At 28.2% G+C, this 27330-nt stretch overlaps 1 protein-coding gene and 1 long non-coding RNA gene across 5 annotated transcripts in view; both read left to right on the plus strand.

Annotated features, from left to right (window-relative positions):
* Nucleotides 1–466, plus strand: part of LOC107437530 (orphan steroid hormone receptor 2) — a 123517-nt gene extending 123051 nt beyond the window's left edge. For all 4 annotated transcript variants that reach the window (XM_043040090.2, XM_071187938.1, XM_071187937.1 and 1 more), the window contains one exon: nt 281–466. In XM_043040090.2, the coding sequence (XP_042896024.1) occupies nt 281 (1 nt within the window). In that variant the 3' untranslated portion in view covers nt 282–466. The remainder of the gene's footprint in view (nt 1–280) is intronic.
* Nucleotides 467–11892: 11426 nt separating this feature from the next.
* LOC122268971 (uncharacterized) overlaps nt 11893–27330 on the plus strand; it is a 67827-nt gene continuing 52389 nt past the window's right edge. The window contains exon 1 of the long non-coding RNA XR_006224826.2: nt 11893–12154. This is a non-coding gene — a long non-coding RNA (uncharacterized lncRNA). The remainder of the gene's footprint in view (nt 12155–27330) is intronic.

Below are 27330 nucleotides of genomic sequence, written 5' to 3' on the forward strand. Positions count from 1 at the left end.
TAAAAGTATTTTTAAAAAACTACTTTCAACATTTTAAATTATATTACATAAGATTTTTAATATCAAAGTTTTTAATAATTGCCCTATATTTATTTTTAAATTACATTTTCTAATTAAACAGAAAATTTGGGGTCGTCATTATTTCATAACAAGCCCTTCAATTCATTTATTGTTTATATTTTTCATACCATGTTAATTATATTGTTATAGCGTTATGTTTCTATTACTAAGTATTTTGAGTGATGTTATAAATAGCTATATAGAAAATTTTATTTTTCAGATCAATTGAAGTGACCTTCCCACAAGTGTGACATTTCATTTTATTATCTTTCTCTTCTTCATGTTTTGGTCTTGTATACAAGTGACTTTAAGCTCTGTTAGTTTTACTGGATGCTGCTTCTTAGTAGAAATTAAAGAGAAGACATTTTCCATGCCCGGTTTTTTAAATAAATGATATTTTAGTAAAGTGTTGTACATTTTATTAAGACTAAAGGGATGGGATGGGTAACTCAACCCATATAACTTTTGTTGAAGTATAAAAAAGTTAATATTTTGTACATTTTTGTTCAAGTTTCCCTGTTCCTATGTTACCGGTGCAAATATGGTTTTATTTAATGCCATACTGTTCTGTTTTGTGAATACACAGAAGTTATTTACTAAGAGAAGAAATTTATGAACTTTACAAGTAGTTTAAAGTTCATATCTCAATACTCCATATTCATACTCAACATCTGGACAAAAGTGTTAAAATGCAACACAGTTTGAATTTATTTGTACATAACCTAAAAAGTAATGTCTTTCTTGTGTAATGTTGTTTGTGACTGCCATTTATGTTTTTAGATTGTACAGTTATTATTATTATTATAACGCAAAACTTTATATTATTGTTTAACTATTATATTCAATTTGTGTTAAAATTTGTTAATTTTATTTCATTTAGATATAAATGATACGTTAATGAAACATGCTTGTATATTTTCATGACCTGGTATCATAAATTTTGAGTAATAATTAGTTTATTTATACATAAGCAAAGATACGGTTATAAGAAACATAACTTAGAAGCCTTTGGTGCTGCAGTATTCTGTGTAAAATGTTAGAGCTGTGATATTTCCGATGTCTGTGGTGTCATGATATATTCCTAGCATGTGCTATTTGAGTAAACTATGTTCATTTTCTGGTATTCATTCTCTAGATATCCACAGATGCCTACTTGCTCTGCTTTGTGAGGAAATTTTTTCCAATAATAGCAAAATTTAAGTTTTAATTCCTGATAATTCATTTGATTCCTGATTAAGTACATTGAAAGATAACCAATTTTTTACACCACTACATAGAATAAATTTTTGTACACAACTACATTATAAACATGTATATAAAATTCCACTTAATTCCCATTATTTTATGGTAAGGTGTTTTCAAAATTAAACAAATTCTGAAAATTTTAGTGTTAATTATTCTACCACTTTCTAAAATATTTTGCTGAAAGCAGTGCTGTTGGCATCCCTGGATATATCTATACATAGATATCTACTATATATCTAGATCTATATATTAACTCAAAATATTTTTATCTCTAAAATGCCTTGTATAATTCTAGATGTCAATTCCAATGGAATTAAGGCTGTATTTTTTGCTCTTATTCTAGTCCTTTGAGTAATAATCTAAAACTGTAAAAAAATAATAATTTATTCTTCATAAGACTTGAGTGATTCTATTGTCTTATATTTCTATCAAAAGTATTTTTCTGTGTAATCAATTTGTTTTTAACATTGTAACTGAATTGTGTATGTTAGCTATAAGGTGATATTTGTTAGTCAAAGCTAGTTTTACCTTTACATTTTTATGTAAATACTATTAATATCAGCACAAGTTTTAGTTGATTACATTTTATTTTTACCTATATGGCAATGTTTTGACCTAAGGAATTTTTACAAATATTTTGTTCTCAGTTCAGCCCCTAAAGCTTTTTATCAAATTTTAAAAGAAAATTTAAAATTGAAGTTTTTTTAATATCCTCTGTACCAATTGGTATTTATTATTCTTTATTTCTTTCTTCCTTCTCTTTATTTTTCTCTAAAGTTGTATTAAATTTTTTAGCTGACTATAATGACCCATTTTGTTACATAAAATAAATATACTTCCCTGAATTTAAAATTAAGTTTCTAACATTCAATCATCTATCCTGTATACACATTTTTGTAGTTGAAGAATCGCTTCAAAAACATTGAGTTTTGTAACACCAATCAAGGAAAGTCCAAGGTATACAGTGTAGCACTCATATTAGCTAAACTTTAAATAAATTTTAGCCATTCTTATTCTCAATATTAAAAGCAAATTAGATCTCATTTTCAATGTTATTAGATTGATAACCTATGAGATATTAAGAGAAAAAAAATTATCCCCCCTTGAATTTTTTTTTCAAAGTCATTTACTTTAATCAAATTATAATTCAAGTTATTACTTAAAACAGTCATTTGTAATATGAGAAATTTTTTTCTAGAAATAATATTTTTTTTCACTGTATGTTAATTTTTTCAATTTTCTTAAAAATAAAACTATCACTGTTGAGTTATTTTATTAAATTTTTTGCTCAGTTATCAATTTTTTTCATTTAAATGCAAAATGATGAAAAGTACAAAAAATAATTAGTGAGCAAGAGTTATATCAAAGAAATTAAATATAATCTCTGTTAAACATTTAAACCATTTTTCTTAGGTATATTAGGTGTTATTTTTAATTTATTAGACCCCTATGTTAATGATGTAGATAACAGATATCTACACATGGAAGTAAAATTTTAAATTCTGTGGAATTTTAATTTAAATCTTTTTAGTAAATTTTCGATCTGCTTATCTAAATGCATTTTCTTTTGTTTGATTTTGCAAAAAATAGTTGAAACACTGTAAATTTCTTTTTTAATGGGTTAGTTGTTAATGATGCCTTTAGAAATTTTTTTTGTTATTTGTTGTTTTAGTTATAGTTTATACCTTTTTTTCTTCTCTTTTCTAAAATTTTCTGAATCGTTTGTTTTCAATGGTTAAAATTAATCCGGTGATACAGAATCTAAATCTCTCTGTTGTCAATCATTATGCAAACTTTATATTAACCCCATGAAATTTTAGAATGTATTGTGGTAATAACATTATTTAAAAACACGGCTTTAATTTATTTCAAAACTTTCAGATTAGATTTTTTTCTTCTGTCTGATGACATAATCACCGATTATGAAATAACATGGCTTTCTTCCTTTTAAAATTTGTTATTATGAATGGCATAAAATTATGCTGAACAAAATATGTGATCAAAAAGTAAATTTACAAAGACGGTAAACTTATTAGTTATTTGTATTTTTCCCTGTTTTATTTCTTCTTAACATTGATTTCAATTTTTATATTTTAACCAAGTATGTATTCAAAAATATAAGGCCAGATATTCTTAAAAAATATTTTTAAAAAACTAGCAAATTTAACTGTAAGTTATGATCATTCTGTGTAACCAAGGGGTTGACACCCTAAAAGTTATTATGCAAATAGTTTAAAACTATTTTTTGTTTATTTTTACATAAATGATATCTTTACTTTTGCATAAATGATATCCTAAAACTAAGAACTAACATATTTTTTTAACTTTTTCAATAATTTTGCATTAATAATTTTGCAATATTTTTGTATTGCTGATTTTCCTTAAAATCAGTCCAACTTTATTGAAATAGAAATTAATTTTTTTTTCTAAACAACTTTAGAAACTCTGACAGTTTTGTTAATTCTCACACATTTATTACTACTTATAACAACACTTTTTAAAAACTAGTATCCTTCAAGTATTGTTTTAGAATGTGTAATAACCTGTGCCGAAAGTTTTAATGACCTATATTTTTATCCATTTATTTTAAGTATTTAAACCAGGCAGAATAATAAAAAATCTGTGTTATATTTTGAAAACATGAATAAATATTTGAAGTAACTTATTTGAATATTATATAACCACAGGTCCTTATCTCATTTACTCAGTACTCAGATTTTTAGTTATAAAAATATATTTTTTTAATACATACAACAAACGTACTTTTGAATGGAATTTTTTGTATTTGCTTGAACCGAACTTTAAAAAAAATATTTTTAAAGGTTTTTTTTTAGCTGCATACATATGCTCTTTAAAGCTGAATATTTTTAAGGAAACTTATCTGGTTTTTAAGATAACGTTACAATTTCCAAGACCAAGTCACATCACAAAATGCCATAGAATGTTTTAAGCTTGAAAATAATTTCCTTTAATTTTTAAAAAGTTATAATAATATAATGCATAAGACCTACTTTCCATGTGAAATATATCATGTGCAATAATGTAAATGTCAGCTCACCAAAGCCAAATATACCAGGTTTTGTATTTATGTAAATTTCATTTACCTTCTTATATGTGGGTGTGTTACAAGCAATTAAAATTATTTGTGCCATGGATTCACCCTGTTTGATATCTAAAATATCTGACCCTACATTCCTCAATATCACCTACACGTCTCCCTGGTAAAAGGTATCAATTAGACCAGCATCCGCTTTTAAATGTTTTCTCATAACCACACCTGATTTGTTCATTAATACACCAACTTTACGCATGGATAGCTTCATAACTACTTGAGTATTTTATATTGCTTGTTAATTGTGCTGAATTGTTTTATTCTCTGGAAAAAACTGATCCGTGTCTAGAGATACTTTTGGTTCATATGCTGCAGAAGAAAATGCATATTTTAAATATTATATCATGTTGATTATAATTTTTAAATGCAACCGCAAAGCAAGGAGTATATTATAAATCTGTTAAAAAAACCTTTAAATTCTCAGCAACGACAAAAGAAAACGTTTTTTGTTAAAATTTTAAAAAGGTCCAAAGTTTTTTAAGATTACCAAGTTTTAAAAAATTAAAGAAATAATTCAAATAAAGATGATCAACAAAATAGAATTATTATGCACTACAAAATATGAGTACAAGCTAAGTAAAACCTAAATATGTACCAATTTAAAAAAAAATATGTACCAATTAAAACAAAAATATGTACAAATCTATAACAACAAAAAATTTTGTACAATATTCATTATGTACGATATGTATCACAATCAAACTCAAAGTCTAACAGTTTTATAAAGGTAATTGCACATTTTCTTTTTGGCTCATGACCTCTAAAACTTTGTAGATCATAAACTTCTGAAGGCGTCATCAAGTCCTGTAGTTCTTTCGTAAAAGTATCCACAGTCAAACTAGATTTTTTTGTACAGGAAAGCCTCATCAAAACAAAAGTCCTGCATATCGAATATCACTGATTCTTGAGGCACAGAATGCTTTCTAGTGGAGTAAAATTTCCTTGAGGCACAATTTTGTACTTAAATATATAAATACATTTTAGTCATGATTGCTATTACTCTAAAACAAGATCACTGATTTTTGACTTGCTTCTATTTTTGTTTTTTTTCTAGATAATGATTACTAGCTATTTTGTAATTGCTTACAAAGAGCTTATGTATTACTTATGGATAGTGAGAATTGTATGGTAGCTAAAATATAATGTTTTAATTAAATGCTATACTTAATATTTTTGCTGTTTGTTGTACGTATAAAGTAGTCATTTTCAATTAATAATAGCTCTAGTGATGTTATAATTAAAACTACTCTGATTTTTGCATTAAATTTCATTCAGTTTTAAGAAAAATCTTGACTGTTTATATTTAATTTTATAACTACATCTTTTAAATTTTAATAGTCTTTAAATTTTGGCATAACTATTTAATTTAATTAGGGTAAACTTAACAGAAGCACTACAAAGCAAATGTTTATTTTTTATTTATTTATTTTTACTTTGAATCCGAAAAGTTGGTTTTCATAATTTGTGCAGTTTTGCAATTAAGCATGAAATATAATTTAAGTGACTACATGATTTTTTAATTGTGTCAAAATAATGTATTGCAAATTGCCACATACTTTAAAACTTTTCTTCATAAATAAACTTCGGGAACTTTCAAATTGGTAGCTTTATTTTTTTTTCAGGTTATTTTTTTCTTATAAGTATATAATAAAATTCTTATTTTTTTCTTTCTAAATTATTTTGTTACTTCATTTTAAATTCGTCTAAATGTTTTGATCTCATGTAAAGTTTTCTTGTATGAAAATGATTATACTCAATTAATTTCATTTTTGGTGTAAAAAGTAATCATTTTTATTGATTTTTTAATGTTTCACTGTATTTGTTTGGTTACCTAACTCATCCCTTATTGTGTAGTATTGTATAAAGGCACAAAACTTCAGTATTTAGAAGTATCTCAGGTTTTATATAAACTTTCCAAAAGATGCGCTTTGAAATTTGCTCTGTTCGTAAAAATCTTTCAAGCCTTGTCCATTTTCATTACAGGTTTATTGTAACCTATGTAAGAGACTACATTGTAACATTTTCATCTGATCCCAGTTGCTGTGTAGCTCAGCAAAAGTAAATGGTTGTATACAGATAATTTATATGACTGATAGCCATGAAAATTGAGGATTAAATATATTTGAGTGATTTTTGTCGTATTTTCTTTCTTTAAGTTTTAATGATTTTAGCTTGCAAAAGTATCAACTGTAGCATTTTTATTAAATCTTGCATTTTTTTAAAATTTTGGATTTTTCTATTCCCATTGCTAAACGTTTTCAGTGGAAAGAAACACAGAGACCTTCATTTTATCTACACTCTCAGAAAAATCAATTCATTGTTGTTTAACACTTGTATCTTAAAGCATACTAGTGCAAATTTGATGTCGTAATATAGTGTTAAATTGGATACCTTGTAACCTGGAAGACACCTGGGTTATTACTCCCCTTCTTCAAGAATCTGCATCTTTGATATATGAAGCAACGAGGTGCAGGAATCTGGGGGTGGTGGTTTAAGCCAAAGCTACTTGTTGTTTACTTTCAAAATGCTTTTAAATTTTTTATAAAATAAGTAAACTATGATATGTTCATATTACATTTATTTCAATTTTTGTTAACTTATAAATCTTAAAAAACATAAAATTTTGTAACATTTAGAGGACCTCTAGAAATATTGGGGCCTTAGAACCTGGGCCTCTCAGGTCTTGTGATGAATCAGACTGACGAAGTGGGTTATTTGAGATGGTCAGTGCCTTAGTTTGACACACAATTAAATGTATGGTTGATCGCAATTTAGTATAAACATATGGGTATTGAAATCATTGGTGTAACACTTGTTGAACTCTACTCCTACATTTCGCTCCTCTTTTGAATGGGAGGGATTACCAAGTTTTTCTTAAAGTAGTGTCATCAGAATAAAAGTGCACCCTGTGAATGGTTGCAGTTATTGTTTTTTCAATATGATGCTTGTGTAAGCACCTTTTCAAGAAATGTGCGGGCATATTTAGTACATTTCCTAACAAATGGAATGGGAAAAAATATGTTAAACGGCCAACGAGATCTCCAGATAAACAAGTCCAGAAGTTTCCATGCTATAAGTTCCACTGTCAATACTGACTTATTGCAAAATGTTGCACGACTCGACATTGAAAATTGAGCATTTTTTACCATATACACAATAGAGATTACTTTGGGCAATTTAGTTTTTTATGTAGAGACATTTATTTATTTTTTTTCTATTTAATTTTCTAGCAAATATCTCTGATTAATATATCAATAATTTAATTGATATTATTAATTTAATTGTTAACTTTTATCACCTATGTATTATCCGTTGAAATTTTTTCTGTTGCTATTGTTTATGTACATGCGCATGATTGGTATTTTTCCTTAGTCTATGAGAATTTTTTTAAAAACTGCTAGAATTTCTACATCTTAAAGAGAAAAAAATGCTTAAAATTGTAGGAATTATTTTCGCTTTTCTTTTTTCTTCTTCTCTTCTGAAACCCCAGGCCTCCTATTACGAAGGGGTTCCAAAAGCTCACATGAAAAGTGATTGGTGAAAGGAAAGCTCTGTTACTAACAAAATAAAAATAAACCTTTTTTAAAAAGCTTTAACTCTCACTCCAAACCTGGCATTTTATGATAAAAAATTTAAAATTTTGCATTTTAATAAATTTTTATTTTCTTTCAAATATTTTGTGAAAAGGAAACAGAGAGAGAGAAAAAAATGAAGATTGCATTGTTCAATCAATTCATGTCAAAGGGGAAGGAAAACAGTGATGGAAGTAGAAGCTTTGTTTGCAAATTATTATGAAATTTTAATTACGTTCGAAAAAACTATTAACACATTATTCTTGTGGAAAGCTTAAGATCCAAAATCGTTTACTTTATTGGTTTTAATAAAACAAATTCCTGCAAAAAATGTGTCTGTAAATTGCCGAATATTTATTTTAAAATTACCAACTTGATATATTCCCTAATGTATACACCATTCTAAAGATTTATCTGGCTATAAAAATATCATAAGCTCTTTAGAAGAACGATGTGGATTCGAATCCCAGCAGAGGTCGATTTTGGGGCCAGGATAGCCTGGTCGGTAGGGCGCTGGATCCATGTCCGAGAGTTCGTGTTCGACTCCCCGTGTAGTAAAGTGACTGATGCACGTTAAATCTGTTAAGTCGCTAAAGTCCTCCATGTTCCCATAACAAATCAATACCTCTGGGGATTCTGGATTGGAGATCGATCGTTCTCTGATTCTGGTCAAAATTACGATCTGTGGATGTATGAATGGGTTCGCCCTATAAACGGGTGTGACGTATGGTGTGGCAGAAGTCGAATTCTCGTCATAGATGGCGCCACAAAAAAACAAGAAACGCACACTCTACCTTAAATTTGCTCGGTTTAACCAAGCAGGCTTGCTACTATGGCAAGTGATATTAGAAACAACAACAACAGAAGAACGACTTTATAATTTTATATTATTATTAATAAGGCGAGAAAATAATTTATTTCTTTAAATGAAGCTTTTTAAAGAAAAAAATTACTAGAGCATTTATGTTAGCATTAATTATTTTATAAATTTGAAAAGCATTAGAAAATGCAATGTAATAAATATATTTTATTAACTTTTGTCCCAATCTTTTGGCTTATAGGCTTTAGATATACATATTGTTTGTATGAATTACGCTGTAATACGTGTGGAAGGAAATTTCACTAATACCAAATTACGAAAAAATATTTTTTTTTTTTTAAAAAAAAGTGCTTTAGGGAAATAAACTTTCTGATCAAAATATCTGGAGAGAGCAATTTAGACATTATCGAAAATTTTAAATATTTCACTTCTTAGAAAATCTTAACTCTCCCGCTCTAATTCATTTTTATTTTGTAACCGTCGTTGAACAGCCGATCCAATTTTCGGGTTTACGGCTTCTAAAAGCGGGGGTGCCATCCCCTCTGCAGAGGATCAAAATTGTGATGGCATGTCTTCGAATCATCCTTCAGGGATGTTTCCCAGACCGTCGCCAATAGCCCATTGTGCAGCTCTAGTGCGACGTAAATGAACAACAACGACTTCTGAAGTTCAACTCCGTATCCTTGTAATTTTGAACCCGATCCAGAAGACAAGGGAACTTCTGAATCAAATATTGGGAGAAATTTGCCTTCGTGGAGGTCTTTTTGATGGAACTAACCCGCATTTGCGTTACCTGGAGAAGAAAACCTCCCACTGTTAGCTTGACGGCAAGGAGACTCTAAAGCATGATCCGTCTCCCACTGAGAATATCTTAAGTCAGCACCGTGGTCGGTGCAAGCCGGATGCGGAATTCGTTTTGACCAGCTATCGCTGGAATTTGAACCCGGTTCACCTCATTAGAAGGTATCACAATGAAAAGTTAGTTTTCGAAACATTTGAATTCAACTCAAAATAATTTTTATCATAAAAAGAGTGGGAAATTATTTTCTCACTCCTTTCTTAAGATGGAAACAGAGTTCCCTCGGTCCTTGAAAAATATTAGAGGTGGTAATAAATTATGGTTAATGCTGAAAGATATTTTAAATTTGAACTTACCACTTTGTCGTTAAGTGGTTTAAAAGCTGGAATTCGCATGCATATATACTTTCTTTGGAAAAAAAATGTCGACATTTGTTTAATTTTCGTTACCACTTTTTAAAATTTACTAGGTCCGCGGGAACCCTGTGGAAACCAATTAACTTTTCTGTTTGGATTTGAAAGTTATCCTCAGAACAGTTTGGAGTGTACTTCTATAGCCTTAAAAGATTTTTAAAAAAGTCCCTCAGTGGACTGATCGTTAAGACATGGTTTCCAGTAGAACACTGAAGGCAAGCATCACTGGCTGAGATCAGTAAGCGGGTGGGTGACCACTTTGATCAGTTTGCGTAGGGACCAAGGATGCGCGGTGTCGGTCCTCGTTAAACTGTTCTGCAGTAAAGTGCTCGACTTCGCACCCATATCACCGGGCTACTGAAGCAGGGAGGCCATCCCCTCTGCAGAGGATCAAAATTGCGATGGCATCTCATTGAATCATTCCCAGACCAATAGCCCATTGTGCAGCTCTAGTGTTGTTGTTAATTTACGTCGCACTAGAGCTGCACAATGGGCTATTGGCGACGGTCTGGGAATCATCCCGGATGATGATCTGAAGACATGCCATCACAATTTTGATCCTCTGCAGAGGGGGTGGCGCCTCCGCTTCGGTAGCCCGACGACCTGCACGCGAAGTCGAGCACTTTACGGTAGCACAGTTTAACGAGGACCAATACTGCACACCCTCGGCCCCTACGCAGACTGATCCAAGTGGTCACCCACCCGCACACTGACTGTAGACAGCGATGCTTGACTTCGGTGATCTGCTGGGAACCGTGTCTTAACGATCAGTCCACTGCGGGACGCAGCTCTAGTGTGACGCAAAAATATGGTACCTACCTACCTATTAAAAAAATATTAAGTCCACAAAGAGTTAATCAACTTATTAACTGTAAAACTTCTTACAAAGGCTTACACGATTTCCGCTGAAAATAGCTGATGCACTGTTTAGAATGCCAATTTAAATACCTGGGAATATAAACCCAGCAATTTTGAAAATTTCCTTCCCTAAATCCCGGGTACCGCAATAGACTGATCGATAAGACACGGTTCCCAGTTCCCATCAGATCACTCAAGTTAAGCATCACTGGCTGCGGTCAGTGTGCGGGTGGGTGACCACTTGGATCAGTCTGCGTTGGGACCGAGGGTGTGCGGTATTAGTCCTCGTGAAACTGTTCTACCGTAAAGTGCTCGACTTCGCGTGCAGGTCGTCAGGCTACCAAAGCAGGGGAGCCATCCCATCTGCAGAGGATCAAAATTGTGATGGCATGTCTTCGCATCATCCTTAGAGATATTTCCCAGACCGTTGTCAATAGCCCATTGTGCAGCTCTAGTGCGACGTAAATGAATTACAACAACAACAACCCTAAATCCCGGGAATCTTTAGTATGGAGACTTACAGGTTCGAATGTAGCGGCTCTTCGGTACTTGAACCTAGTTTATCGGTTGATTCCACCATTGTATATGAAATGAATTTATAACCCCTTCGTGGATGTTAGGCAGCAAGCGGCCCCAAGAGCCAAGTTGAGGAATTAGGGTCGTGGATTTGTTGCTGTAGTTCATTTACGTCGCACTAAAGCTACACAATGGGCTATTGGCGACTGTCTGGGGAACATCCCTGAGGATGATCCGAGACATGCCATTACAATTTTGATCCTCTGCGGAGGGGATGGCACCCCCGTTTCGGTAGCCCGACGACCTGCACGCGAAGTCGAGCACTTTACGGTAGAACAATTTAACGAGGACGAATACCGCTCACCCTCGGTCCCAACGCAGACTAATCTATGTCGTCACCCACCCGCACACTGACCGCAGCCTGTGATGCTTGACTTCATTGATCTGCTGGGAACCGTGTCTTAACGATCAGTCCACTGCGGGACTTGGATTTTTGGAATAACAAGATAAGTAAAAATAAAATTCGTTTATTAAAAAATAAACATGCGTAGTAAGTTTTGAATTCAAGTAGTTTCTGGATAATATTTGAATTAAGCAAATCTAAATAAACATTGAAATAGTTATCTGTGAAGATTGAACTTGAAGATTATATTTAAATTTAGATTTCTCAATCGTTATTTTCTCGTAAATCTAAAAGTGTCTTAATTTCCTTCATCTATATTTATAAAAAAGCACCTTCGTGGATTTTTGGAAAACGAGGTAAGCAAAATCAGAATTCGTTTATTAAAAGTACGCGTACTAAATTTTGATTTCAAAAAATCTAAAGGATATTTGAATTATCCGATATTTGAATTTAACGAATCTAAATAAAGTATTCAAATAGATATCTATACCAAATGATCTTCAGGATTATAATTTTCAATATTCATTTTCTCGTAAACTTAAAACATAAGTTTCCCTAACAATGTATGTGTGTATACGTATATATAATAAATTTATATTAGTAATAAATAAGTACATTACTATCTCCGTAGAGTTTTGGAATAACGAGGTAAGGAAAAATAAAACTCGTTCATTTAAAATAATGTATACTAAATTTTGATTTCGAATAATCTCTAAATAATCCAACATTTGAATTTAGTAAATCTAACTAAAATATTCAAAAAGTTTTATGTATCAAATAATCTTTAAGATTTATGTTTTAGGATTTTCAAACTTTATTTTTCCATAAATTTTAAAAATTCAGATATCTTCAACTATATATTTAAGCACAATTAAATAAATAAATAATAAATTTGTAGGAGGAGTGTTCAGATTAGAAGTTGAGACAGAATTGAAATAAATTACGATACCACCATATACATGAGAGAGAGGGAAAATAGCGGATGCATATACAATTGTTACTTTTAAATATATTTAAGAATAGCTTAGCTTAGACAAAGTGTGCTGTAAAAAGTTCACAAGTTGAAATCTTTGTAGTTTTTGAAACCCATTATTACGTCATACGTAAGTCAAAAAGTAGTTCAAGCTTCTGATATTTTTTTCTCGAGATCAATTGCGAAACTTCTTATTTTCCTGCCCTAAATTGACCAAGATTTATAAAAAGAACTCTTTCACAAAATTAGTGGCTTAAAAGAGCTACTAAATCTAAAAACTGCTTAAGTAACATTAAAAACAGTTTATATGCAGTTTAATAATTACAGTTCAATATTACTTACGACTTAGAGATATAATTATGCCTTGAAAAGAAAAGAAATTAACTTAGACAACTTCACATAAAAAGCAAGTTATCTATAAAGGAGGATACTTTTTTTTATGAAAATAGTATTTATTTTGTATGAATGGTGTTAAAATTGAATTTTAAAAAAAAAATGGGTCAGTTCTGCTACTGGTGCTCGCTCTAAATTTCAACTTTTAAAATCGTTTGATCACCGACTTTTCGAACAATCCAGTTCATAATTTTCCCGTGGTGTCATTATTTTTCATTTAATGACAATTCTTTTATCGAAACTCTAAATAATTCTATCAGAAAAACTATAATATAAAAGCGCTTTTTTTTCCAAAATATACTGAAGTAATATTCCTAGCTCACAATAACGCAGAAAGTTATCTAAATAATCTGATAAAATTAATATTTATCGAGTTAAAAATGTCTGGATATTACGCTAAGCAATTGAAAAAAAAGATATTTAATAGTGTTTATATTGTCCTTGTTGTAATAAGTGAAAAATTAAGACTAATTATATTTCATATATTAAATTATACATCGAAAAACAGTAAAAAAAAAAAAAAAAAAAACTTCTTGAACGCTTAGTCCCTCAATTTATGATAAAACTAAACTTTGCTTTAAACTTATTTAAATTGTAGTGTAAGGTCTGTATGGTTTAGAAAGTTATTCTTAAAACTATACAAATTATATAACTACAGAAGAACTATATTTTATATTAACTACAGAGGGTACCGTTAGAAAATTTCCAACCCGAAAAATATTAAATATAAAAGTTTTGTTTTGACTATTTTTGTTACTCAAAAAACTTTACGTAGGAGTTCTAGTTGTTTTGCGCTTTTGAATAGATCACGTCGAACGTTGTGCTTTTGTTCTTTGAGAGACCTGTCAACAATAATCATCAAACGATTAGCAAATTATAAATAACTAAACCTGCTGCTACAGTTTTTGTCCTTATCCATTTTATTATATATTTCGTCTTAGTTGTAAAGCTTCATTTTGTCTTAATTTAAATTTTCATCTCGAGATCATATTTATATTCTTTTTACGTCTTTCTTCCTTTTTTTTTCCTTCCCTAATTAAATTTATGCCATGCCTTTTTTTTTCTTTTTGCTTTTTATGTTTTTCTAGTCCCTTTCTGTTTTTTTTTTTTTTTTTTTTTTTTTTTCCTCATTTCACTGTTTTTCTTTGTAATTTAGTTAGTTTGTACAGAACTTTGTGGAACTTTTTTCTTTTTTTAATGTTTCATCAGTTTTTGAATACCAATTTGTAGTTGGCCTAAATAATTTTTCGATATTATGCATATATTTTGTCTTAGTTAAATTGTTAAGCTTCTTTTTGACTTTAGTTAAATTTTCCTCTCGCGATCATATTTTTATTCTTTTTACGTCTCTCTACCTGTTTTTTTTTTTTCTTTTATCTTCACCAACTAAATTTTTGCCATGCTTCTTTTTTCTTTTTAATTTTCATTTATGTTTTTCTCGTCCCCTTTTTTTTCTCATTTCAGTGTTTATTTTATTTATTTTTTATTATTATTTATTTATTTATTTTTTTGTAATTTAGTTTGCGCAGAACTTTTTTTTTTCCTAATGTTTCATCTGTTTTTTAATACCAATTTGTAGTTAGCCTAAATAAATTTTCGATATTATGCATTTTACCTCAAAATAGCGCAAAAATTATTCATTTGATTATACATTTCGTCTTTGTTAAATTGTTGCGCTTCATTTTCGCTTTAATGAAATTTTCGTCTCGAGATCATATTTTTATTCTTTTTACGTCTTTCTTCCTTTTTTTTCGCTTTTATCTTCACTAATTGAATTTTTGCCATGCTTTTTTTTGCTTTTTATGTTTTTCTAGTCCCTTTCTGTTTCTTTTTTTTTTTTTTTTTTTCCCCTCTCCTTATTTCACTGTTTTTTTTTTGTAATTTAGTTAGTTTGCACAGAACTTTGTGGAACTTTTTTTTTTTGTTTCATCAGTTTGTGAATTTTTGAATACCAATTTGTAGCTGGCCTAAATAATTTTTCGATATTATCCATTTTACCTTAAAATAGTGCAAAAATTACTATATATTTCATTTTAATATATATTTTGTCTTAGTTAAATTGTTAAGCTTCATTTTGGCCTTAATTAAATTTTCATCTCGCCATCATATTTTTATTCTTTTTACGTCTTTCTACCTATTTTTTTTTCTTTTATTTTCACCAATTAAGTTTTTGCCATGCCTTTTTTTTCTTTTTGATTTTTATTTATGTTTTTCTTGTGCCTTTCCTTTTTTTTTTTCTTTTCTCATTTCAGTGTTTATTTTATTTATTTATTATTATTTCTTTGTAATTTAGTTTGCACAGAACTTTTTTTTTCCCTAATGTTTCATCAGTTTTTGAATACCGATAAATTGGCCTAAATAAATTTTCGATATTATGCATTTTACCTCAAAATAGTGCAAAAATTATTCATTTTATTATATATTTCGTCTTTGTTAAATTGTTGCGCTTCATTTTCGCTTTAATGAAATTTTCATCTCGAGATCATATTTTTATTCTTTTTACGTCCTTCTTCCTCTTTTTTTTTCTGTTATCTTCACTAATTAAATTTTTGCCATGCTTTTCTTTCTTTCTGCTTTTTATGTTTTTCTAGTCCCTTTCTTTTTCTTTTTTTTCTCATTTTATAGCGCTTTTTTTTTCTTTTTTTTTTTGTAATTTAGTTAGTTTACACAGAACTTTGCGGAACTTTTTTTTTTGTTTCATCAGTTTTTTAATACCAATTTGTAGCTGGCCTAAATAAATTTTCGATATTATGCATTCTGCTTCAAAATAGTGCTAAATTTCTTTTTTCAAACATAATGTCTTTCAAAACTTGATAACTTCTAATTCTTCATAACTTCTGTGCTCTGATTCTGTTTTGAAATATCCACTAATGATGAATACTCCTAAGAGCGCTAGTCAAATATGTTATGCAATATAGTATTAAAATACGTTACACAGTATCGTTACATAAGAATATTCCCTAAAAGGGGCAATCCTTAATCTGAATTTTAAATCTTCGTTCAGTGGCGCAATAAAGTCTTCGGCTATTATAGTATTTAACTTTGATTTAAATGAAATGTTTTTCTAAACAGCTGGCCTAAATAAAAAATATATTTTTCAAAGATGGAAAGTAAATTAAGATTGTGTTATGTCTCTTAAATTTTAGTGCTAACGTTTTCTTGGTTATTCTATTCTTAAAGTTCTCTAAGTGCAAATAAATATTTTGTTAAAAGTCTCAAAATCTTCAGCAGTTATATTTTAATGAGAATTATACTAAAGTTAGTTACACTATACACTGTTATTAATTAGTTATATTATTGTGTTAATTACATTATTTCCATGACCATTCTTTGGTACTCAAAAAGAGACTTAGTTTGTTTTATTTTATTAGGTAACAAAATTTTAAAATTTAAACATGATTCTGTAAAAATGTAATTTACGGAATCGTGTGTCTGAAGGAGTTATTTTTTTATTTTTGTGTTTTATTTTTCATTTAAAATAGTTGATATAAATACATTTTTTTGACAAAATCTGCTGAAATAGTGCAAAATAAGTTTTAATTGAGTGTCACTTAAAATGAATCAACTTTTCAAAGACTACACTGATTTCAGGAACTGTTCTTGCTAAATAAGTTGGCAGGTTACATTCAGTCCTACTTGTTAAATTTATAAACGTTGTACAGTGCATCAAAAAGAGAAGGGAAAAAAAAAAAAAAAAAAAAAAGAAATGAAATAATTAAGGCNAAAAAAAAAAAAAAAAAAAAAAAAAACTGACCATCCTGCATGATTTTTGATCTAACGATCCGGAATCACGTTCTAGGACTCAATCTTAATGGTTCAAGGGGGTCATCTCAAATATGCTAATTTGTTAGTTCAGACGATTTTTTAAGTTATGAAATTAAGCACAAAACCATACTTTCTCTGAATAATTTTTTCGAATGATTAAGATTTCAGAAACCCAAAATATAGAGGGTATCCGCTGTTTGGTCAGGAGACTAGTTCAAAATTTGAACCCCTTAATGTTAATTTTACTTTTTTCGCATATCGCTAAGTTTCGAGAACTTTTTATGCAAATTGAAAATTTTTTGTACGCAATAATAAAATTTGTTTACCCATAGATATATCTTGGGACAAACAGATAATTCCATGCAAAAATTAACTTTTAGTAACTATTTATTATTTTTTATTATTTTATTTAATAATGGCCGAAAAAATTTTGAATTGTAAGGTATACAATTTTTTAAATCTTTTTAAATAATGTAGTTTTACGTGGCAAAATATAAAATTTGAGCAATTTCGCACAAATTTTGTATTTTAACACATAAAATTACCTTCTTTAAAATTATGTAAATTGGATTTCTTACAATTTAAAATAATTTTTCATTTCGCTTAAAAAGTTATCGAGATATATTGAAATATGCAAAAAGTAAAATTAAGATTAAGGGGTCCAAACTTTAGAGCGTTCTCTTGACCATATTTCCTAGATTGCGGATACTAATTGATTAGTGCAGACGATATTTTAAATTACGAAATCGGACACCAAACACACTTTTTCTGAATAAGTATGTATTTCTTACGACGAATTTATATTTTTTGTTCTAAAGAGAAATTTAGAAACAGTTACCCGATAGTTTAGTCGGGAGAGCGGTTGAAAGTTTGAGCCTTTCAATGTAAATTTCACATTTTGCGCATTTCAAAAAGTTTTTGTACCAGATTAAAAAATTCGTTTATCCAAAGATTGTAAAAGTAATTTTTAATAATTATTTATTGTTTTTTATTATTTTATGGTTGAAAAGTATTTTGAACAGTAAGGCATACATTTTTTGACTTCATTTTAAATTAAGAAACTTTAAGTGATAAAATGCAAAATTTGAGCCCCATCTACTAGATATATCTCTACATATTATTCGATTCTACACACTGAATTTGATGAATATGAGTGAGCTATAGAGAAGAGTACAATACCACTACTAAAACCAATGTGCAAGGTGCATGTAATGGCTCCATAAAACATGTGAAAACCTTTGCCAAAAATGTAGTTAAATTTTTTAATGTGATTGATTAAATCTGTTTATTACTTTCTTTTTACTTACTTTCCAAGGTAAAATTTATTCCTTTCAGCTCATTATTATTTTTTCAAGGCTAAATATGTAACTTTTCATACATTAACTTGACTTTTCCTTCACATTATTAGACAGCCATCTCACCTGGACATTAAGTAGCGATGGCGACATGTTTGTTTATTTTCATTTTATTTTTCTGACTTTGTTCTCAGTATTTCATTTTTTTTTACTCAAAATATGCATGTATGAGGATTTAAAATATGCATCAGCATTTCTTGTATCGATATTATTAATACTTTATTTCGATTTGAAAAGACTATGGTCATCTATCCTAGACTTACAGTATATAATGGAGGTTAAAATTTAAAACAAATTTCTGAAATAAAGAATGATAATCAAAGCATAAATCTATTAAACCAAAGCATACATTTCGTTATTCAATGTATAATTTTTGTAGCCATTTTAATTATAAACAATTTAATAATCAACGAAAACTGTAGACATTGCCAACCATGATTATGTTAAATAATTTCATCTTCTAAAAATAATTGCAAAAAGAAGAAAAAATAATTTTATTCTTTTATAATTCTGCTATTCTAAGGTTTCTTTTAAAAACTTTCTTACCAATTGGTTTAATAAAATAGAGTTTTATTAAAAAATGGTAAAAGTTTTATAAAAATAAAGTTTTATTCATCATTCAAACCTTATTTTTATATGCCAGCAATAGAGGTTGAACAATTTTTATTTGAACTTGTATTCATTTTTATTATTTGCTAAAATTTTCAAAGTTATTTTCATCAGCTGGTTTTAAAGTGAAACGTAATTCAAATCTCCTTTTAAACACCAGCTGTAGAAGTCAAATATAATTTCTGTTTGAGTTTCTATTTAACTTTTATATTTATCGTAACTTGAATACTTTGAAAATTGTTTTTGTCAGTTGTTAGAATTACCATTCAAACCTTACTTTTCATGCACCAGTTACAAAAATTAAGTTCATTTTGTGTTCGTAGTATGATCTTTTTTCAACACAAGATTCATAAAAAACAACTTTTTGGGGATTTTAAATTATTTTTATTATTCATATTGCTTAATTATTTTCCATAACAACAACTCACCTGAAAAATTTAATAACTAAACAATTTATGGTGAAAATTTTTTTTCTTATATAGATTTTTCAACTGCTGATAACTACTGATTGTTTGTAAGTTTCCGGATGATTAAACCACTTACAAATCGGGAGTTACGCCATGAGAGATGAATTTAATTAAAGTCATGCTCCCACAGGAAACTCCTGATTCGCAATGGAATTTGAGATAGTTCATCTCACAATGTCCAGTTGATAGGTAGTTGATAGTTGATAATTGATGTGTCAATCACATTCGTAAATCTGAAAATTAAAAAAGAATAAATTAAGGGAAAAACTATAATACAATATAGATATTCGATACTTTTTAAAATAAAAAAAATCACCAATTTGGCGAGAATTTTATGGAATAAAACAATACAAATCTTCGAAATGTAATTTAAAACAGTTTTCTTATTATTAGATGAATCAATATTAATCTGTATAATAATTTGTTTGTTTTAAACTTGTGCACTATGGATTATAGTAAACCATAAATCANTCATTAATATTTAATAAGCTTGGCTTATAGAAATTTCAAGCATTTATAAGGATCCGTTATACAAGGCTCAAATATTTTGGGATTTGCTTGATTATTCGAAAAATTAACTGCTAGGTAGCTCTTTTAAAAATGGTGAAAAAATTATGCTCGTAACTGAGTTAAAAACGCAAGGTAAAACTAAGTTAATTTTTTCTCTCCTTGTGAACTACAAGTGAAGCAAAGATGCTTAAAATTCTTTTTTCCCCATCATCAATTCTTTCAACTTTAAAATAATTTAACTTAAATACTAGAATATAATTCCGTGAAATTTGTAATATATATGTTTTAGTTAATATCTTCAGAAAACTTCCTTTGATTTTATTGCATGTGTTTTTTTAAAAAAGTAGGAAAATACATGCAAATTTTAAATTAAGAAATTTAAAAAAAAAAATTTAATAGCTAATAGCGAAAACTGCTTAAAGACAAATTTATGATACTTTCGATGAAATAAATCAGAAATTGTGAATATTAAAGTATATTTTGAGTTGAATCAAAATTAAAAAGACAACTATTTTATTACTAGGTAACTAAACTTAAATAAAAGTTACTTTTTAACTAATCATTCGATACTCAGACTGTGAATTAAATACTTGATTATTTTTATAATTCTTTTGTTTATGCCAAGGAAATTAGCACATTTTAAGAAAAATATTTTCAATTTTTGTTTCGAAATATAAATAAGTAAAATAAAATTAGCGTTTACAATAGCGTTATTACTTTACAACAAAGTCAATTAAGTTACAACGGTACTATTCTGACTTTGCAAAACTGGGAAAAATAGAGACCAATTGGATGAACGTTTAGTTATCTAAGGATAAAATTTATGCTATTATTATTTATTGTTATTATATATTGTTATTATTATATATTGTTAGTATTATATATTGTTAGTATTATATATCTGAGGATTAAGGATAAAATTAAGGATTATTAAATTATCTAAATTTTTATAAAAGAAGCTCGTAGAAGATTGTGAGAGTACTCCTGCTGGTTAGAGCATCACTGCTGGGGATCGTGAGTTCGATCCTGGCAGTCGGCTAAACTACCGGCATGTATATGTAACAAGGTGCGTGCTAAATCAGTCGTGGCTGTGGTTATAAGTCCTCTCGCTGTTTGTAACATGGATGTTTGAGAGAGGGGTACCAACCATAGAGTATTTCAACTCTATGGTACCAACTCGGGCGCTGTCTACGTCGTCTGTCAAAGGTCAAAACTCAGTAATGGTCGTTAAATAACGCAGTCCTCAAAACATGGGGCGAGGTGGAGAGAGACTATAATTTTGTGGAGTAATTAAATGGTACAACATCACGAAAGCAAAATAATAGAAAAAAAGAACTTAAGGATATTTGAATTTAGAAAAAGGGACTTTAAAATTGTGTCCCAAACCCATTAAATGCATTAACTAATCAGAAAATAATTAAATCAACGATATTATTTCATATTACATTTTTGCTTATTACATTTTTACAAATTTAATGGCTAAAAAATTAAGTGCGCCTTGAAAATATTAACTATAATTTTTTTATCACAATTTGCGATAAAAACCCGCTATAGATAGGGAAATGGTATTCAATAGCGTGATCATAAAAACTGCGTGCAATATTTTTAACACGTATAAAAACATTTGCTTAGCTTTCATTTCCGTTAGTTCATAAGGAAATGGAAAAAAATAACAACCACCTTTTTTATAATTTCTTTTATTACAATACATTGCGAATGCTTATATTTTATTATGCATCAAAAATAGAACCTATTGGAAATAGTTACATTAGGTCGTGCTAAGTTTTCCTGAAACCAAGCCTAAACACCCCTCAAAAATTATGTTTCCATTTATTTCCGCCTTTTAATAAGGAAAAGAAAAAAGAACCTTCCCGGTACTATAGCTCAATTTTTTGCACTATATTGTTAGCTAAATACATTATGCTACAGATCTAAAACAAAAGCCATAGAAAATATTAATATACTGGCTAAGTATCCCAGGAGCTATGAAAGCCATATTTTAAACACCCCTCAAAAATTATGTTCCTGTATTTCTACCACAAGGAAATGAGGGAATAAAACACGATATAGCTCATTATATTGTATATTATGCTCAATATAGAATAGAAGGCATTGAAAACTAATGCAAAAATGTACGTATTCGTGAACTTCATGATATAACATTCAGGTGACATATCAAAAATAAGTAAACGGCAAAAAATACCAGGTAGAAATCATTCATACGGAAAGTTGACTTTCCCAGGGGGGTATTATTAATTCATTGTGAACAGTAATGAAAGCGGACGTCCTTTCTTTCGCCCATTATTGCCGATAACGGAAACCCCTCAGGTAACAGAAAACGTGTGAAAACAATGTTGTGAGCAACATTAGTTTTTCTACACGATAATCTTTACATTAAACAGTATTGTATTGTTTTTTGAGATCACGGTATACTCACAAAATATCGGATAATTGAATTATTTGATGCAGAAATGACTTATGTTATTCTTCCAAAATGTTTTTATTTCCTTTCTGCAGTTGCAGAGTAATGTTACTTAAAATTATTTTTCATTACAAATTCTTCTTGATAATTATCTAGCAATAGCTAAATTAGTTAAATATTTTTCTTAAAGATTTAAGTGAATTTTTGTTATGTTTCTTGAGATCACGGTACTCACAAAATATGGGGAATTATTTTCCACAAAAACGAATAAGTTATGTTATTCAGAATTTTTGAATTTCCTTTCTGCGTGAATAAAATTGCAGGGCATTGTTATTTAAAATTATTTCTTATTAGAAGTTCTTGATAATTATCTAGAATTTTTAGCAAATAGTTTTCCATTTCTCTAAATAATTCAAGTCAATTTTCACAGATATTAAACATATATTCCCCCTAATAATCGACTAAGGTTTCCACCTGGCGATAAAATAAAAAATAAATAGTTTTATCTTTTCAAATCCTATTCTAATTTTAATGGTAGCTGCTTCGTTCGGCTGTCATTTAAATTTATTTTACCCACACCTTTAAAAAATAGTTAGATTTAAATACTATTTATTTAATAGCTAACAATAGACTTAATAGTATAAATGCAGTATTATGAAAGGCAATGCATTCGCAAAACAGTTTTTGCTGCTAACACAATTTTAAAATCTAAATTAAAATCTGAATTAAAAAGAACAACTTCAAGGAAGGGTAAAACCACGCAAACGTTTGGGGCTTTTAAAAAAACCTTATTTAATATTTACAGTATCATGTATCATTAAGTGGGATTTATATATTTTAAATTGCTTAAAAAATTTTACACCAGTCAATTAAAAGCATTATATAAATATTCTGCAGGACAAAAAGTATTTTTTTAAAAACAATTTCGAAGTTTATCAACAATTTCTGTAAAATAGAACATTTGTTTTACATGAAGTTATTTTCAGATCTTGAGTCAATAAAAAATCTAATTATATAATGATTAAAATAAAGTCTATTGGGATTATATTTAATTAAAAATTTATGACAAAACCGATGCTAGAAATATGTTAAATGGTTTTTCTTCAAATTAAATGTTTAATTTTAATAAGTTAAGCTTCACACTTAAACCATTTGTCTTCAAATTTCTGTCGTTGATGTATCTTTAACGAACAAATTTTATGAATAGCATTTTATATACTTTTTAATTCTTTGGAGAATATTCTTAGTTAAATTTTGATATAATGTTTAACAAAGAAGCTGAAATTAGTTTTTTTTTCTGCGTCAGAAACTATACTTTTTATTCAAATAATTTTTTATTCTTTAAAGTTCTTTCATAAACTTATGTCATCATGAATTTTTGTCCATTAATATATTTATTTTTGATCAAAAATGATATCTAATGGAGATGAAATCTGATACTATCACGATCGAATCTGATAGAATCTTTGTGGCCAGTAAAACAAATTATCTCATTTACAAATATTTTCAATAAATTCGCGACATTATAGTCGAAGATAAAGGCGAAGGAATGGTTTGGTTGTTTATACCATTGTTTGGATCCATTTAAAAGAGACAATTTATGTGTCCTGTTTTGTCATTCTAACTTTCAATTCGGAAACTGCATAAAAGAATACACTTTATTCTGGAGAAAAAAATCATACAAAATTCTTTTTCGTTAATGGTTTTTGGACAAATAACTTTTCATCCAGGGTTGACTTAATATCACGCGATTCCTGATTACAAACGAGTTCCTAGAATCAGGGCCTAACAGGTAAATTTTCTTTCACAAAAACAACGATTAGAAAATGATAAAAGATGTTTAGACTAAGGTTTTGATGTTACAACTCACTTTATTTATTATATTCGCTTTATATTTGCATGGAAAGAAATATAAAGGTGGGTTTTATTATTTAAGTTTCATTGTAGCTTTTATTACATTACATCTAATTATTCAAAAATCGTAAATCGTTAACTGGCTATCATTAACGAATTATAGTAAAAACATTGTTATCTGCAAATTATATACTCTGAAAAATATTTTAAGAGTTGCTTTTATTCCTATTGTTTTATCTCAATAATTAATGGAAAGAAAGATAAAATCATGAAACCTGCGCAGAAAATATTGAGAAACACTGCTGTATGTTCTTAATGACAATTTTAAGGATCTGCAACTTTTTGCGATGAATAGTTAGTTGCACGTAACATTGTTATTTTATTCTTTTTTAAAAACAGGTTAGTAAAATTTTTCCTCTTATTTTACTGTCCTGATTTTATAACTCTAAAGCGATAACGCATGCAATATAAAATTAGTACAGAAAGAAAATTTGAGCATTTTAAAGCAGTACTGAAGGTAAAATTTTCTAAACTTCTTTTTCATTTGTGATCTTAAATTGAATTAATTTTGAAAAGAAACTGTAGAAAAAGAAAATACATAGCATAACAATATGGACAAATATAGTGAAATCTCTAAAACTTTTTTTTTAAACTTTTATAAATAGATGTAAATATATATAAAAAATATATAAATATATATTTAATAAATATAAATATATATTTAATGAAAATAAATATATATTTAATAAATATATTTTATATAAATTTATTTTAACTATAAAAATTGAAATATAATTAATAGCATTAAAATTAAGACAAAAGCATTTAATTTCAGAAGCACGAGTTATAATTCTTTAAAGAAAATCTACCTTTTTTCAATTTTCGTAGTTTTTGCACTTTTCTTCCTTATTAGTATTTATTTGACTCGTTAAGAGATTTTTATAAGCTAAAAAATAATTCGAAAAATCCTCTTTTTACAAACTGAAAAGTAATTTCAATAATTATAAATACAGATTACAACTCCCTCTGAGTACTTATTTATCGAACAAATGAATGTAATTTTAATAATTTAAAGCAAAATATAGTAGCAGCAAAAGGACTTTACAATAGCGCAAAAACTAAGAAAAATAATATAAAAGGAAAACAAAGATAAGAAACTTTCCATTTATAAATTTTTTCTGAATTGTTATTTGTGTTCACTAATTTATCTCGTAACTATTATTTTATGATTTGATCAACGAAAAAATCATTTAATTTGTCTGTGAGATTTCAAAAATTCGTCGTAATACCTAAAATTATATTCAATTTGCTTTAATAAACGAGAAGGTACATTGTTGGCAGTTTTTTTTATTATCATTTTTATGAGTCGTAAAATATTAATCGGGGGAGTGATGGTTTTATTGTTTCCGGTATTAATGCACCATCATCATAAATTCGGACTTCAATGAGTATTTGTTTAAATAGAGGAAATGAAGTTAAAAACAAAGGAAGTAATAACGAATAAATAAGTTAGGATATTTGTGAACATTGCTTAAAAATACAGCCATATTCTGCAAAGCTAAGTTTGATTGGTTCTTGCTGTCTACCATAGTTTAACATTGAAAACTGAATTGCACATCTCCGATGTCTTAGTAAGAGAAAAGAATTGACCACTTGCCAGTGTTGGTTTCAATGTTGAAAGACATATGCTGTTTCCTCACTTCGCCATTTCAGAAAAAGGGATAATTGCTATTCTGATGATTCTGTGTTTATTATTGTAATTTGAAGCTTCATTCATTTCAGTTCTTATATATGTTATAATGATAATTAATATTGATATTAAAATTGAATAATAATGTTAATTAGTAATGTTATAAGCATTAAATAATGATAATTAATATTGTTATTAAAATTAAATAATAATAAATAATGTTATTTTATTTTGAAAATGGATACTCTTAAGTGATAAATGCATTTTATATGCATTCAAATTTTCTAAGAATTTCAAAAGTCACTATAATTTATTTCTATGCCAGGACAATACCTGAGGCTCGTGTCTAGACAGCGTTAGAAAGAAAAACGTGTTTTCTTTATTTAATAATTTGCTGCATTTGCCTAACCTTGAGGGAAAAAAATAAGTACTCTCATTGGTAAATATTGCTTTTCTGGGGTAAAATTTTTTTTTCTCTCCTGCAATTGGGATTTTTAAGGAATTTCACGGTAGCTGCTCTTTGAACCATACGGAAAATATAAAGTAAAATATTGAAAAATCCCATTTAAATAAATTATAAGATTTAAAATGATATATAATGACATATATTTTCAAGCCAGTACTTAGAATGTTTATAAAAAAGAGGAAAACACGCTTTTTTTTCTATAAATATTCTCCAGATCATATTTCAAAAATAAAAAAGCATTACAAAATTTTTTGATTATACTATTAAAAATACTATACATTAAGGGAATGATACTATAAAAAATGATGTTATTTAAAAATAAACAGAATATGTAAAGCTGTGGATATTGGCGAATAAAATAGATAAAACTACGAAAATTCAAGGTTTTGTTTTGAAATTATAGTTACGACCATTAGTAGAATGAAAATACTATATAGTAATAATTTATAATAATGTCGTACTGGAAAATTTATATTTATTTTAAAATCTAATTAAAGCATAACATTTAGCTATATTTCTAAAAACTGACTTTTTGCTTTGACATTCAATAAATAAGATAGTCAAGCTTTCTTGCTTGTATATACAGTACTCAAAATAAGACGGAATAACTTTTGATCTAGTGATGAGATTATTACGTACTAATATACGATCTTATTGTTTAGAGTGAGTTAACCTAAAATATTTTAATCACGTTAAACGATATTTTAAATTGCGCTATCAGACTTTAAAAAGTACTTTTTTTTGCATCGTTACATATGTTGACAAATCAAAAGTTTTTTACTTTAATTAGATTGAGCATGCTCGCACCTATTCCTAGTGAAATAAAAATAAATATATATTATAATTAGTTTCATAACTTTGCATAAAAGAAATCCTTCTGCCCAAACCGATAAGCTAAGAAAATTAGGCAGAAAACAAAAACTTTTTCGAATGCTCTCGTCATATAAAAAAACGCTTTTGAGTGAATAATATGATCTTTTTATGACTGTTGGGAATATGACTGTTATTCATAACTACTAGATTAAATT

This window comes from Parasteatoda tepidariorum, chromosome X1, assembly GCF_043381705.1.
Source record: "Parasteatoda tepidariorum isolate YZ-2023 chromosome X1, CAS_Ptep_4.0, whole genome shotgun sequence".
In the NCBI taxonomy this organism is placed as follows: domain Eukaryota; kingdom Metazoa; phylum Arthropoda; class Arachnida; order Araneae; family Theridiidae; genus Parasteatoda; species Parasteatoda tepidariorum.